The following is a 15,683-nucleotide window of genomic DNA, read 5'->3' on the forward strand; positions in this document are numbered from 1 at the left end:
TCTCAATGGTGCGCGAGATGGACTGGAGGATGAGGTTTCCTAACAGAAGCGAGGGTGGGTGGGGTTAGAGCGGAAGCCAGCAGGCGGATGGTTTCTCGTCGCTGCGCACCTACTTGAGCGTTTTCTTTGTATATGGCAATGAAGAGGTGGCGAGCGCTTGCCCGCGCGAGCTGTGATGAATCCTTAAAGGCCTCTAGGAAACAGGGCGATTGCTTGGGATTTCTCAAAGCTACCGTGTAAAATCTGAAAGGCTCAGACGCCCTGCAGAGGTATTTGGAGGTGGCGCGGAGAGCGCACGCGGTGTGCCCGCCGTCTGTGCATGCAAACTCCACAATCTGCACAACGAGCTCTGCTGGCAGGGCGTCCATGGTACGGTATGGGTGAGAGTCAGTCGGCGTTGGAGGCGGGAAGATGGGTGTTGAGAGATTGGAAGATGCTACACGTGCTGTGCTTCGGACACGCGGTTGATGCTTCGAGCGGATTGGTCAAGCGCTAGCCGAACGTTCATCAGCAAAATGGCAGCCCACGCTAAGGCGCTAAGTACCACTAAGGCGCCCTTACCGAGCTCCTTAGCTCTAACTCTCTGAGTTTCTTAGCCGATGCTGTAGAGGGTGGCAGAGCAATATACATGGCTCTGTTGATCATAGATGTACATGTAATGTATACCAGTAGCACTAGACAAGGGCGGAGACTCGTAATTTGGGAGTTGCTATCATTCAAGGCAAAGGCTGAAATGGGTTTGGGCACCAACTAGTGTAGCCTTGTAGTGCAATGGTTATATTGTATGGTTGGGTATGGCAGATGCTGGTTCGGATCCTGGTGGTGCTAGCATTTTTCTGTTCTCTCCCCACTTATTTCTTGCCTGAGTGTTCTTAGCACCTTAATCAAGGACTTAGCTAAGTCTCGGTGCTGGGCTCAGGGGGTGGGCCCCCATGACTTAAGACCATGGACTTGGTACTGTTTTTGCCTGAGATTAGTTCTTAGCTTCGCTTAGACGGTCATGCCGTTTTGCTGATGTTGTGCAACAGTGCCGTGACGATCTTGTGCCCAGGTTCTAGCAGTCATCCACATGCATGACTTGTGCCGTTGCTCCATTTTTTTATCAACTACCTCGCTGGCTCCCCGTTCTGTGCATACCCCACGGACCATTTTCCCCGTAAGTATGTGAGGATAATTTAATATATTTGACCTTTGTGTAGATGTGCGCGTCTGTAAACGAACAGACAAGTAAACCCACTTAGCACATCTGATGAACAAGTGCAGAGAATTGTGGGTGGCGGGTACCACTGCAGTATTGGGCCTGCGGGTCGCTCGGGTGCGGGCTCGGGTCTGAAATCCCTTGAACTGCGAGCTACCGTGAAACCATCCCAATGGGTCTCAGGTCCCGCGGGTCTGGTGGAGGGTACAATATTTATACAAAACTGTTGAACTAGGCGCTGACTTAGCTGCCAGGTTCTACAACGTACCAGAATGCACCGGAACCCTCTGGAATATTCTGGTATATTCCACTATTGTACAAAGGCACGGAGCTCATGTGGGTCAGTGACATCATAGGTGGAGCTCAGTAGGATTAGGGATATTCCATGTAGCTTAGTCAGCCTATGGGCCACAGTGTATATAAACCCTGCAGCTCTGTCAGCACCTAGTTCAACAGAAATTTGTGATTTTTGAGGGGTAAATGCAGCAAAAACACAGGAAGCTGGTTCCCGGTGATACGTATGGCACTGTCAGATCCAGGTGTACAGAAAAACTGGCCCAACAGGACCTTCAATAGGGTGCCTTGAACCCGCAAAGCCCTACCTTGGGCATCAGCCAAGGGCACCCAGCGAGCCGAGGTCTCTCGGGCGGGTTTTGTACCCTTACCCACAGGTGCGGTCAGGCAGGTATGGATTGGGGTCAGTGTGGCAGAGCCGCGGTGTCACATGTGCCCAACCTTAGCAAAGATGATCACATTACCTGTAAACGAACAGACAAGTAAACTACAGGTAATGGTAAGTCCATGAACGAACGGGTTTGTGAATACAAACTCACCCCACTTAGCACATCTAACCGAACAAGTGCAAGATTGTAGCAGTGCAAGCGCCAATCCCTGATTCCAGTCAGAAACCAACAAGTATTCCAGTACTAGTGTCTGGTCAAGCTGCAGAATGCCACTCTTGATGGACACATACACAGTATTCATATAGTCCTGTCTTATATCTACATCATTATTTAAAGGGGCTTCCTTGAGTTACTGGTTCCTGCTCAGAGATACTAGTCTCATCTATCAGCCTCACTTGGTTGTGTGCATCATTTTATCGAATGCTACACACTTGCATTCACGTCAGGTGTGTCCAGGCAGTTGTCTTCAAGTTGAAACGAAACAGTGGTGGTGTCGGTCCGATCGGGACCATTGCTTACATGAGGTTCTCATGGTGAGAGCGAGTTGTATGGTGGAGCGACCATTTCTTCCTGACAGAACCCTCCTCCCAACTACCGTGGGAGTCGGGGATGGGGGTGTGAAGATAATATAATATATTCGACCTTTGCGTAGACGTGCGCGTCTGTGAACGAACAGACAAGTAAACCCACTTAGCACGTCTAACGAACAAGTGCAAAGATGTCGCATTACCTGTGAACGAACAGACAAGTAAACTACAGGTAATGGTAAGTCCATGAACGAACGGGTTCACGAATACAAACTCACCCCACTTAGCACGTCTAACAAACAAGTGCAAAGATGGGGGTGTATCTACGGGGGCGTTGTACGTAAGGTCCTCAAGCTCACATGGTATGGTACAACAACCTAGATACATCGGAAGGCTATCACAATGCTATATGAGCTGTCAGAGTGATAAAGAGTGACGATAAGAGAACGAAAGATAAACATAACCCAAAAAGGAAAGGATGTTGCTAAATTGGGATCCGTTCAGTTTGCCACAGCCTGATCATGAGAAACAGACGGTGTCACCTCGTTGGTTCCCACAGTCACAAAGAAAGTATGCGACCCCAAGGTACCGATACTCCTTGTTCTTGAGCTTGAAGCTTGAGGAGCCCTTGCCGATATATACGCTGGTCGGACGTAATTGCGAAATTCTCACTGCAAGGTTGCAACGGTTTCCGGTTGACTCGCCGATTGCGAGGCACCCAGTCGATCGAAGTCCCGTGGCAGTCTCTCATTAGAGTTATTACATCGTAGACCAAGCGAAACGACCCTCGAGCGAACGTGATCCGTTCCCAACGAACCATGCGGAACAAGTCAACTGCGCCCCACGGTCGCGCCTCATCCCTTGGCGTGTATGCAGCCTCAAGTTGGACCAGAAGGCAGCCTTTCTGGTTCAAGCAGAAGTTGCATATACGCGTACTACCCACAGCCTCACTCCCGCATACGGCAACTACCTTGTTTTACCCCTTCTGCATTTATATCCCCGCTTCCAAATATACCGACGGCGGCCCCATTGCTCCTCTCCTCTCATCCTCCGTCTTTCGTATTCCCAAGTTGATCTACGGCTCTTCCGGCTGAGCGACTTAGCGAGTTACTCACGTTGATCACAGCTGTCTCCCGAATCTCCTGGTGTAGTGGTGCAGTCTAATCTCAAGTCCTATCCATTGGCCCAGATCCGTCGGCCTCGGGCACTCATAAATTCCCGACATTCTCGTCTTGTTCAACAGCTCGTCACCATTCCTGTGGCACTGCGCCCCATCTGTTTGAGCTGCCGACTTCCAATCACCGGCACCAACGTGTCTCCGTACCTGCGTTTAGACGACCCCTCTCCAGACGAACCGCCATCCGACAAAGGGCCACCGATCGTCGACGGAAGTGCTTCGTGCTTGCATCTTCCTCCAGTCGGTACTCCTATGTCATTCCGATACCGTTCCCGCAGATTAATCCAATACCAAAGTCAGACTCACCGTATCTGTCATTGGTTGCTGGAACGTGGCCTGCACAGTTGTGGTGCTATCTCAAACTATATCACAACCTAATAATTCTATCCCGCGGTCGACACAAATCATCACCCGCTCACGCACGTAACAACGACTCTATGCTTACAACTCTGTGTGGGTGCTGATGATGCAGCTCGTCACGCGCGCGTCACACACGAGACGCATGTGTGGGTCCCTGGGTACCACCGAATTTACGGACTGTGATGTCTGGACTGACCATCTCAGGGACGGGTGCGCCAAGGTCTGCCGAATCCCTCCCTGCCTGTATGTAGTTCTCGTAGTTACTTGGCCTACGCGTTCAGGGCGTTCACTCCCGTTCGATAATTTCGAGTCTCGACCGCTCAGCGATTCACGGCGCATACCCAGCTGTGAATTGGCGCAATGCTGATCAGGATTACGACGATCCCGGACTTGCAAGAGACCGCAAGCGAACCGCATATCGACCTCTGTCTTAGATTATTTTGGTGCCGTCAATAAGCATCCGAGTTCAATACCCTACGAGGTCCAGGCTTCCTCCCGACACTGTCGGCTCAACGTACGTTTCGGTAAGCAGACACGCATAGCCTTACCCCCGGCAACTTACGCGCGATTACTAGTATGCCGTACCTTCGCCTCCGGTCCCTGGTTTCAGAAACTAGTAGCCGAATCGTTACCCAGCGCGCCGAGGGCGCGCTAACCGTGTTGGGGAATGTGCCGCCGTTCCAGGTTCAGTTGTGTTACAGTATTAAAGGGGGGCTGGACCTACGGCGCTGACACGTTCAGCCTCTCGCTGTACATACCTGACCACGCCAGCATCCTCGGTCATGGACACCCTCCCTCTCGAATTGATCCAGCACATCTTGTCCGACGCGTGCCAGGATGCGGGCAAGACGGCAGCTTCGCTGCGTTTGGTATGCAAATCGTGCTGCGCCTTGGTCGAGCGCTACCGCTTCCGCTCCGTGGCCATTACAAACAGTGCAAAGGCGAGCAGGTTCCTTGAGATATGCAGGGCCTCCCCCGGCGGAGGATGCGGCATACGCCATCTATTCATGATCCTGACTGAACAGGCGCCCAAAGTCGGAGTCGGTAAGTCCGTGTTGGATACTTCAGTCATGCTCACCGGAGCACATCTAATGTTGGAGTTTGAACACAGGAGAAGCGATCATCCAAATCGCGGCACCAACCATAGAAACACTCACCCTCCGCCTCGGGATGAGCAATGGCGCCTCAATATACCATACCATCCTAAGCACGCCCTTCCCGCGCCTTACCCACCTTACCTTCGCGCATCCAGAGCGACCACGGTACCCACTCGTCCCCAACGACACATCGCTACGAGTCGACCCACCTTGCTTATTCCCTGACCTGCGTTATCTGCGTCTTGCTTTCGGATGGAGTCCCCTTCTGGACACAGCGCACCAGGGACTCGCACTGTTCGTCGCGCGCGCGTCGCCATCGAAGCTCACGCACGTCCGGCTGTCCGATGTGAAACTCACCGTCCGACAAATTTATGTTCTGCGCGACGTACTGGGGCTGCCCTTACCCGACTTCTATCAGTACCAAGAGCTTCAGGAACGGACTCCCCAGCTGCCCTCCAGCGTTCGGCAGTACACAGTGGGCGTGGACACATCCTTTTACGTCGACAGAATACGATTGGCTTCAGAAATTTGGGAGAAGGCGGAGTCGGTGAGACAGGAGGTTGAGGGGAGCGAGGGAACGAGGCTGGTTCTAATTCCAGAGTGTCAGTCGGAGACGGGGCGTGAGGCCAGGGAGAAATGGATGGATGTCCGGGCGGGGAAGAAGAATGCTGAGCATGACTGGAGCGAAAGTGGTGTCGTCGGCGTACAGGGATGGGTGGACGCGCTTGAGAACGCGCGGGGGCGGCAATTCAATTGTTGAAGATTCGGTGCGTCGAGAGTTGTCCGTTCGAATGGCCCTTTCCGATTGTCTTCGGGTTTCACGTTTTCTGTGTGCATGATAGGCCTGGTACTCACATTAGATGCTAGTTAGCGACGATGCAACCAATCGATTCCGATACGTTGTTCATAGACGAAGCCCGCAAACCACTTTCAATTCTGGTACGCGTTTGCCAGACGTCCCGATGCGGGGGACTAGTACGTTCGCCCCCAATACATCTGGTCGATCGTCGACTCCGGGACTGCCTACATCTTTCATTGGCAAACGAGCCGCGATAGTGATCTTGTGTCGCTCGAGAGATGCTCGGATCGCATAGTGCCTTGGCCAACCGTCGTATAATCGGCAGTCCATCCCTTTCTGACGGAGACATGTTCACGGCCTCCACAGGTCGCGTAACACACGAGATCGGGCCAGGACTTTGGCAGCAGCCAAGTACGTCACTGAGATCATACGAGGAGCCGGTATCCCCGACTGCGCCCAAAGATATTTTCTGGCCCCGATATGACAGCTGCAATGATGCAGGGTACCACCGTTGGCAGGACTTGTTGTCATCCCAAGTAAGTCATATTCATAGGAGGAACGCCGCAACGGTTCCTTGTAGAGACGTAGAGCAGCCAAGTGGGAAGCTTTCGTACGCAATGAAAGACTGTTCAAGAAACGAGCGCAGCCTCAAGTAAATTGTCATCTCGTCGGCAGCCCGATTTTCTTATTCGTCGGTAGATTGTTACCCGGTCTTCGAAATCGGCGTCAATGGTTCAGTCGTGCCAAGTCGCCTAGTGAAACGAGGACCAGTCTCAATGACGAGCGGGTGAGGCGTATATGCGCCTACATTGGTGATGGAGGTAGGTTGGGAAGATAACGTATCTTGAGTGCAAGCCCGTAGTAATGGCGAAGTCAGTCATCCCACGCCACCGATCCTGTCTCCCATTGGTTGCGATCGCTGGAGGCGGCACGGCTGCAAGCTACAGAACAGACTACAGTATCTTCACCCGACGACAAGAGTAGCAAACGATGAAAGGGTGTTGACGCAATTGATTGAGAAGTAAGCATACAACATGTGAGGGACGGACATGAATCCATCTTGGAGTAGCACAAAGGTATGAAGTGCGTCGACGAGCGAGCTAAACCAAAGCAAAAACATAAAAAGCGCCGAGCGACGGTAACATCATTTCAACAGTAAAACAAGGAGTGATGAACCCAGCATCCCTCCCGGGGCTAGTTCGTGTTAAGCAATGCAACCACAGTTGTAGCAATCCGAGCAAAAGTCCTAGATGTGCGTATAAAGGGGTACCATATCCACATGGGGAGAAGGGGGGCATAAGCAATGGAATACATGGGAACATTATGAGGCAAGAGTCTCGGTCACGCAAGGAGAGGACCATTGGGTAATGCGGGTATCGAGAGGTTGCGGGTATAATCCAGGGCGCGCGCGGCGTCCTGTATCCAAGAAATGCGAGACAGTCGTAAAGGGGTCGTGATAGTCGTGAGTATACTCGGAAAACGATCTACGCGCTCCCGTTGTGATAGTGGGCCTTCCTATGGCGCTTCATATCATTCTCCCTCGCAAACCCCTTCCCGCAGCCGGCAAAGTCACATATGAACGGCTTCTCTCCCATGTGCGACCGCATGTGCCCCTTGAAATTCGTCTTCCTAGTGAAGGTCATGCCGCATTCCCGCAATGGGCATGCAAAGCTGGCCTTAGCATCTGACTTGCGGCGCTTGAGCGCCGCATCGCGTACGGCGTCGCTGGTGACCTTGGCTCTGATACTCATCACTTGCATAACCGGGGAAGAAGACGGACTAAGGCCGGGTGAGCTAGAGGGCCCCGCTGCAGTAGTATTCAGAGACATGTCGTGCATAGATACCGCAAGTTCGCGGTTCACCAACGAGCTGGAAGATGGGGTGGGGTACGGGGACGTCCGGTGAGATGACCGAGGATGTAATGTAGTGCGCGCCTCATACCCGTCCCGATTGCTGGGGAACGGAGAAGAGGAAGCTGAACCGTGCGAGGGAGGGACGGAATATGGAGCACCGCGATGGACAGGACGAGTCCCGTGGCTGGAACGATCCAAGGTACTCGCGCGAGGGCGACCGGCGGGAGCGGGGGGAGCGGCCGGAAGGAAATTACTCAACGTGGGCACGGACGGTTCAGAGGCCGACTGGCCACGCCGGTCGTATGGGCCAGCCAGCAAGAGGGTCGGGTCAATCACCTCGCTATAATTAGCCTGGTAATTGGCTGGCTGTGAAGGCGGAGGCAAATCGCGGCCCCCGGGCCGGGGGTCCGACTGGCTCCGGCGTCTTCCCGGTACGGGGAGCCAAAGCCCGCCGGGGGTGGGAGGCATCAAGCTCGCCGGCGATGAGCCACTCAACGACTGTGATGCCGTGGAGAACGGGGTGCTGCTGTCCGATAGGTAGGGATCCGAAGAGTCGCGATACGACGCGTAATCGCCGGTAGGCTGCTGTTCCGGTAGTAGAAGAGCTGGGGGCTGGTGGACGCCAGTGGCTAAACAACGACGAATAAAAGAGACGGTATTGCTTATAGGCTCGGTGATAACTTACGGGGCATAGATGGCAAACCAAAAGACTGAAGGCTATCACCGAGCCCAGAGAGAGACGGCAGAGGGTCCAAACGGCTGTCGCTCGAGGGAAGATGTGGACCGGTGAGCTGCAGCAGCCCATCCGACGGCGGCTTGGAGTCCTCGCTAGCGTAAGGGTCAAACCATTGCAGCTCGCTGGGGTGGTCTCAGTCTGCAGGTCGCGATAGGGACCTATAATCCTGGACGCACCTGCGCGCTTGTCCCTCAGCCTCGCTCTGAGCACCTCCTGCATGCTGCATGCTGCTAACGAAGTCGCTAGCCCTCTGTCCGCTCGGCGGATACTCGCCAAACATGATTTTCCACAAATCATCGGACATGACTATGAGAGAGTCGAAGGTGTCGCGGGGTTACGCGACCTGAGGCAGTATACTATGTGGTGTGGTGCAGTGTGGTGGGGTAACAGTGGCTTGAGTGAGCAGCAGCGGGGGGTCAAAGGCTCGAGTCGCGCGCATTTAAGGTGACTCATTTGGGCGGCTTACCAAAGGCAGTACTCTCACACAGCAGTAATCCTCCGCCGGCGAGTAACGGAACACTACAAGCCCCATCCACGGCACATTCACGATGGGCGAAGCAGAAGACTCAAGGAGATTAACGGCCGAGCAATGCGCACGGGGTTACCAAGAAAACCGGCGTCATCCTTTGAGATATAATTGCCGAGCGACGAGAGGACAATGCAAGATCATGATGTGGACCGGCCACGATTCCCTACTTCGGGGCCGAGGGCGCCTGCACCGGCGCTTACCTCGGCGTACTCGGACGGAGAGGTAGGGCAGCAGGGAGATTCCCGACGAGAGAAAGATACAGACCGTAAGACATCCCAAGACCAGTCCCAAGAGCGACCCAGAGAATAGCAGCGGAATCGAAGGATCGCTTTACGATAATCGCCGATGTGGCGGTAATGTCCCAAGACCGATTGATTCGTACCGAAGTCTTAAGCAGGGCAGATAGACAGCTCCAAGGAGGATAAAATCGAAGACTGGAGCCATGTAGCAATAATTTGCTATAATCAAGAGTCTACAAGCAGATTCGTCAGACAAGACGACGTGGAGGTCAACGTTGCAACCAGAGTTGCCAGCAAACGATCGGTCAACGGAAGCAAATCTCGCCCAAGTCCGCTTTCCCACGATCTTGCTCTATACGAAGTCGTCCCTCCAGATACAACATTTCTTTGATTTAAATTATCCCTGGTTTCCTGTTGTATATCTGCGTGCGCGGTCCCATCACCTGTTCGGCCGTGGCTATAGGGAAGCATGTACGCGACCTACTGCGCTGTTAACATTCAATAGCCCGAGGCTCCCATTCAGAGAGCGTGGGGCATGTGCTGTATAACGGCATCTACTGCGGAGACTATGTATCCTTGTAAGTATATGCATTTAACAGATACATCCAAAGCTTAGATGAAGACATTCTGTGCGCGCGCGTCTTAAAGGCTACTGGTTGCCTCTGTGGAGCACGAGTAGCTATAGGCCGAAAGCACTACATGACGGAAGACGGTATGCCATGTATCAACGCCACGCGGGCTTTGCAGTGCACTCGGCGTACGCACACGATTTGTTCCGACTGCGAGGATCCTCGTGTCCGACGCTCGGCAAGGCAGTTACAGGACGACGGACCACGGTTCCTCAGGTTGACTCAAGTCGTGCAAAATAGAGGTAAACGGACTTGCGGCCAAGCCGCCACTTGAAGGCAATCATGCATTCCGTCGAGGCCGTGTGTTCCCATTGGTAGGGTGCATCCTCCCGATGCCTACTCATGGTCACCGTTACGACAAATGGTACTTTGGTTACATACGCTACAAGTTCAACCGTGTCATATTGTCGGCTTTGTCGGCCTCCTTGTTACTCGCTTCCTTGGCAAAGGCGTCTCTGCCGACTGGCTGCATGTCCGGCACTGTGTTCGATGGACGGCGTCGGTCACTGCATTTCTTCTTCCCCTCATAGTTTGTACTCGTGCAGCTCTTTCGTGGCTTATGAGGCTCCTTGCAGACACTGATGCGCGAGCGCGCACCTTTTAGCATGCCGCCGGTACCGAACGCCAAGCTATCCCAAACTTCTGACTTCTCGCGGATTAGAATCCCTGAGTGGCTGTGATGTGAGATCTGAGCGATTCGCGATATTCGTCTTCGTCTGGACGGCGACCCTTCGCCACCGTTTCCATGGTCTCAATAGTACGTAGTTATCCCCTGTACGGTTGCCGAGCAGCACCAGGTCTATTTCGCGAATGCCATTGCTCAAGTGCACGATCTTACGTATCCGGACCCCGGAAATACAATACTGATCTCGGCGGTGTGGGACCCGGAGACCCTCCTTTCGCAGCTCCTCATGCCTACTTGAATTCGCCCTCCAGCTATGCTCCGGGTCAAGAGCAGTGATAGAAGACTGAAGCCAGTAATTAAGTTTGCTGCTGTATTGTTGAAGGACCCTTACTATCCGAGATCCAAGTTTCTGCTTGCCGGTTGCACTTGCTGGACTTCCCGGAGTCTCACCGGGACCCCCATGATACTTGCTCTACGCCTCAAGCGCTCTCTAGAGCAGTCGTGCACACTTTCTGTATTCTGTAGCTGTGTCTTATACTTTAGCAAGTCATACATAGGCCATACACAGTAGAGAAATGCTCAGAAACTGTGCTAGAGAAGGAGTCCGGCGATGCAGTCAGGGGACTGACCAGACCTCGCACAGCCACTCATGGACCCGAGCGGGATGTAAAGGCACCCTGACGAAGTGAAATGCACTTTGGAAAATAGACCTGGTGCTGCTCGGCAACCGTACCCCTGGCGGTAGCGGCGAAACAGGGTTGAGTCAATATTCGAATATTGCGCCTGGGAAAATTGCACGCCGCCCATATATTGGTCACGAGATTTAGCTAATTAAAGGCCTTACGCGCCTCAGCCTCGCCCATCCAGCACGACGCTCTGTCCTACACCATGTTGCGCTCGCGGGGAACACCTACACTGTCCGACTTGCCTGTCGAGCTGCTGGAACAGATCTTTCTCGAAGCCTGCCACGATGGCGGGAGGACGGCGTGCGCGTTGCGTCTCGTGTGCAGGGGTGCCCGCGCGCTCGTAGAACCTTACCGCTTCGTCTCGGTTGCGCTCTCCAGTAGCGCGCAAATGGAAGAGTTGCTTCGGTCAAGGGGTAGCATCGCGCGCGGGCGGGGTATCCGTCACCTGTTCCTCGTCGAGTCCAAGAGCCGCGAGGAGAACGAGTGCGTCCGGAGCGAGATCGGTGAGTCTCAGCATGCAGCAGAAATCAATGCGCCGAGACTGATTCACGGCACGTCACTGTCGGTTATAGTGGAAGAGATCATCCGCATCGCGGCACCCACGGTCGAGACACTCACCTGTCTCGTGCGCAGCGTCTCCAACGCGTTCCCGAACCACTGGATCCTGCGAACGCCGTTCCCCCGCCTGACGCACCTCACGTGCGAGCTCGTCCAGATGGACGTCCAGGTCCTGATCATCCAGCACCCGCCCGTCGCCCCGTGCTACTTCCCCGCGCTGCAGTACCTGCACGTCAGCTTCCCCGCCAAGTCCTCGCTGGACCTCGAGTGCGCGCACCCCGGCGTCGGGCTGTTCGTCGACCGCGCGTCGCCGGCGCTGACGCACGTGCGCGTGTCCGGGGTGAACATCGCCGGCCCGCACGTCCCCGCGCTGCGCGTCATCCTGGGGCTGCAGCCGCGGGGGACGCGCCGGATACAAGGGTACATCCGCGCGCTGCCCGCGAGCGTCAAGTCGTACACGATCGGCGTGACGACGTTCTGCTGGGGCGACGCGCGCGCGGCGGAGGAGCCGCACCCCAAGGCGGACGCGGTGCGCGCGGAGGCGGAGCACGCGGGGAGGACGCGGCTTGTGCTGCTGCCCGTCGGGAAGCTGGAGAGTACGTGGCAGGAGTCGAGGGAGCGGTGGATGAAGGTCCAGTCTGGCGAACTCGCGCAGGAAGCCGAGTGGGTGGAGAGCGGGATCGTCGGCCGCAAGAGAAGCAAGTCTAGGTTCCGCAAGGTGGACTGACTAGGATGGGGAGGAGGGCGGACATACGGTAATTCGTTTATAATACACAGAGCCGCTGGCTGGTAATCGGGCTCGACGGGGGGGATAGCGAGAGCATAATGGTAATAGATAAACTAGGCGTCTGCGGGAGAGACGTGCATCATAGGCTGACGAATGTTCACCTGATAATGTTACTATTATAATCAACTGTAATGGACATGTTAGTTTGACAGCTATACTCTCCGAGCGCCCGACATAGACACAATTGATGGAAAGCTGTGCTCACCTTCCTCTGCGCCCACTCGAGATGGACCGGAATGACAGACCGTCCTCGCCGGAAATTGAATGCCCGTCTTCTGGTACGCGGGAGGTTGTCGGCGCCTTGGGAAGCCTGCCATTATAACTTCAGTCCACGCGCCGGATATGACGTTCGCCGGAGGACGGCCCTCCTGAAGCAAGTCAGTCCGCCCCCATAAATAGAGCCAGAGTGATCGGCCATGCAAGCCGAACACCCCAAGAGGCGACCATGTTCATCACACCCTGTTGAGCACGCCCGGCCTATTCGCTTGGGCCGGCAACACATCTGCATCTCATGTTACGGTCAGTGCATCACCTGCATTGGACTACCCATGGGCCACGCACCGTTATCCTACATCGACATCACGTCTAATGTTAGCGCGAGTGCCTCCCCGGGCCCGGAAGTCATAAAAAGCCCCCGCGCGAGGCTGGGAGGGGCGAGATGGCCGCCCACGCAGGGCGCCCGTGTTTCTTGGATGGCATTCCCGGTGAGCTGCTGGAGCAGATCTTTGAGTACGCGTTCCAAGATGGGGGGCGTACGGCTTGCGCTATGCGCCTAGTGTCCAAGCTCACTTGCGCGCTGGTCGAGCCGTTCCGGTTCTTGTCCGTCGTTCTGTCGAGGGGCGTGCAAATGAAGCCGTTCCTAGCGCAAAGGGCCGGCGTTACTGGCGGAAGGGGGATACGGCATTTGTTCTTGGTGGCGGCGAGCAGCAAGGGCGGGGACGGGATGTACGATTTGGGTGCGTTGGCGCATTCGATTGACAGGCGGTCTAACCATACGCGGACCGTTCAGAGCAAGAAATGATGGGAATTGCAGCACCCACTGTAGAAACGTTCACCTGCATCGTACAAAGCAGCTTGGTGCCATCACGGTATTACCGCATCTTCGCGGCAAACTTCCCTCGCCTTACGCACCTTACCTACCGCGTCCTCTCGAGGCAAAGTCACCCGATAATACCACGACTCCCAGAGCCAGGTTCGTCGTGTGCGCCACTGTTCCCAAGTTTACGACACCTCCACATCGCGTTCCCGCACCGACCCGGTCTTCGCTCAGCGCACTTGGGGATTGTGCCGTTTATTCGTCGCGCGAGTTCGTCCAAGCTGACGCACGTGCGGGTATCCGGCGTGGCGATGCTTTGCCCGTGGCAGACGAACATGTCGGGGTTGAGTGGGCGCGAGGCAGACGGGGAGATACGTGACTTGCTGGGGCTGCCGCCCAGCGTAGAGCGATACGCGATAGGCGTGGACATGCACGAGTTCGCTCAGATCCACGGTCGGGTAGCGCGGGCGATGGTAGCAGAGGCGCAGGACATCGCAAGACATCAGCTCGTTTTTGTACCGATGCTAGATGGGGAGGAGACGTGCGAGGACTTGAGAGAGAAGTGGCAGAGAGTTCAGACTGGGGAGGCAGGGCGGGATGCGGACTGGACTGAGGGGGGCATTGCGGGCGTCGATGGATGGTTTTCCGCCGTGGATAAAGCGCGCCAGTCACTTCGAGGGGGATGTCCTGTCGTATCGACTGGCCAAGGAAAGTCGTAAATTGCTTTGGTCGCTTGATAGATATACGAGTCAAATTTGTGAAACAGTGTCTTTACCTACGGTTATCAGGGCGAGATGGTAAGGACTTGCAATACTTATGCTCGATAAAATAATGCTGGGGTGACCCGGGGATGGCCTGTGCTTGCGGCGGTCTACGCTCGATCGCGATCGCAGCTGCGTGAAAGGAAAGGCATTTCCCAATGTGGCCATGTGCCTACCGCACTCGGTATGTCTTCGAGGACAGGCCATATGTCAATTTCGATCTGCGCTTTCCAGCAAAGTATATAACGCGCGGTCCATACCTCTCGACTTGCCCTCGCCTTTCCCCTCCCACCACATCCCCCTTTCCTGATAGCCCGAGTCTCCATCTGTTGGCATTTATTGATCAGACTACCCATTTTTGACACACTAAACATACTTTTCTTGCTCTGTTTCCGCAGCGGTGGTGAGTTCAGGCCTGCATTTCCTGCGTGTTCTTGCGACATGGGTCCCAGGGAGACGTGCGACGGGAAATGGGGCGGTGGGTAATCCGGGTCCGACGGGCCGTGTGGACGAAGGTGAGTCCGCGAGGGCCGAGCGACGTTGAGATCAAGCTATCAAGCTGGGATAGATGATGCCAAAACTGTGATCTGCAGCAGTAAATAACACCGTGGTAACGAGCGGTGCAAAGTCAAGGTCGCAGCATCGGTCGCGATGCTTTCGATCTTTGTCGTCGTCGTCGTCGTTGTCGTTGTCGTGGTTGCCGAATCCGAGGGGACGCTCCGAGCCCGGGGAAGGGCACCAGGCACGGCGAATATGGAAGACGCCCACGCGTGGGCGTCTTCCATGATCAGTTTCCCCTCTTCATAGCTGGCCTATCGTACTTAGCCCTGCCGCGCTCTGCCTTTCCCTGCAATTCTCCTCAAGTCTCCAGTCTGATAACTCTGTCTAGATATGTCGGCCGCCGTCGCCCCCCAAATTTCCATTACCCTCCAAGAGTCGTCGCCTGCCAGTTCGCCGTCCAACTCTGGCCCGCTTTCGCAAGCACCCACCTCGTTCAACCCCCAACAAAATTCACCTGCGCCCATTACCCCTTTACATTCGAGGGCGGACACGAGTTTTGGCAGTCAACATTCGCACAGTAGCAGCCAGGCAGACTGGGGATCGAATTTCTGGGTGACGCTCGTGGATCCCCAGGTACGCTTGCAACGATGATCTCGCACGCGTCTCGCAAACCTGATGCTCGGCTGCTGTCTTGATTGCAGACACAAGTCTCGTTCTATGCGTGCCCAGCTACTGGAGAGGTCAGCTGGGACCCTCCAGTTGGCCATTTCGTGTAAGTCGTGTCGTCAACATATCTCACGTCTTATCAGCATGGCTGATCTTCCCCAGCCTCCCCCCGAGTGAAGAAGGCGAGTGGTGGGAGCTCGTCGACGAGTCCCGAAATTTGCCCTACTATTACCACA

The 15,683-nt window shown here is 55.0% G+C and overlaps 5 protein-coding genes across 5 annotated transcripts; 3 read left to right on the forward strand and 2 right to left on the reverse strand.

Annotated features, from left to right (window-relative positions):
* Positions 1-4,727: 4,727 nt before the first annotated feature.
* GLOTRDRAFT_125113 (uncharacterized protein) lies at positions 4,728-5,802 on the forward strand (the record flags this gene model as incomplete). Its single annotated transcript, XM_007863754.1, has 2 exons — positions 4,728-4,989; positions 5,057-5,802. The coding sequence occupies 2 exons, from the start codon at positions 4,728-4,730 to the stop codon at positions 5,800-5,802; spliced, it is 1,008 nt and encodes a 335-aa protein (XP_007861945.1).
* Positions 5,803-7,346: 1,544 nt separating this feature from the next.
* GLOTRDRAFT_25733 (uncharacterized protein) lies at positions 7,347-7,505 on the reverse strand (the record flags this gene model as incomplete). Its single annotated transcript, XM_007863460.1, has 1 exon — positions 7,347-7,505. A coding segment is annotated over one exon (159 nt), but the record flags the coding sequence as incomplete, so codon positions are not given.
* Positions 7,506-8,133: 628 nt separating this feature from the next.
* Positions 8,134-8,824, reverse strand: GLOTRDRAFT_109424 (uncharacterized protein; the record flags this gene model as incomplete). Its single annotated transcript, XM_007863755.1, has 1 exon — positions 8,134-8,824. A coding segment is annotated over exon 1 (594 nt), but the record flags the coding sequence as incomplete, so codon positions are not given.
* Positions 8,825-11,340: 2,516 nt separating this feature from the next.
* Positions 11,341-12,423, forward strand: GLOTRDRAFT_135851 (uncharacterized protein; the record flags this gene model as incomplete). Its single annotated transcript, XM_007863756.1, has 2 exons — positions 11,341-11,641; positions 11,711-12,423. 2 exons carry the CDS (start codon positions 11,341-11,343, stop codon positions 12,421-12,423), a joined length of 1,014 nt encoding a protein of 337 aa, XP_007861947.1.
* Positions 12,424-13,141: 718 nt separating this feature from the next.
* GLOTRDRAFT_125116 (uncharacterized protein) lies at positions 13,142-14,238 on the forward strand (the record flags this gene model as incomplete). Its single annotated transcript, XM_007863757.1, has 2 exons — positions 13,142-13,439; positions 13,493-14,238. 2 exons carry the CDS (start codon positions 13,142-13,144, stop codon positions 14,236-14,238), a joined length of 1,044 nt encoding a protein of 347 aa, XP_007861948.1.
* Positions 14,239-15,683: the final 1,445 nt, after the last annotated feature.

Source organism: Gloeophyllum trabeum (assembly GCF_000344685.1).
Source record: "Gloeophyllum trabeum ATCC 11539 unplaced genomic scaffold GLOTRscaffold_00002, whole genome shotgun sequence".
NCBI lineage: Eukaryota > Fungi > Basidiomycota > Agaricomycetes > Gloeophyllales > Gloeophyllaceae > Gloeophyllum > Gloeophyllum trabeum.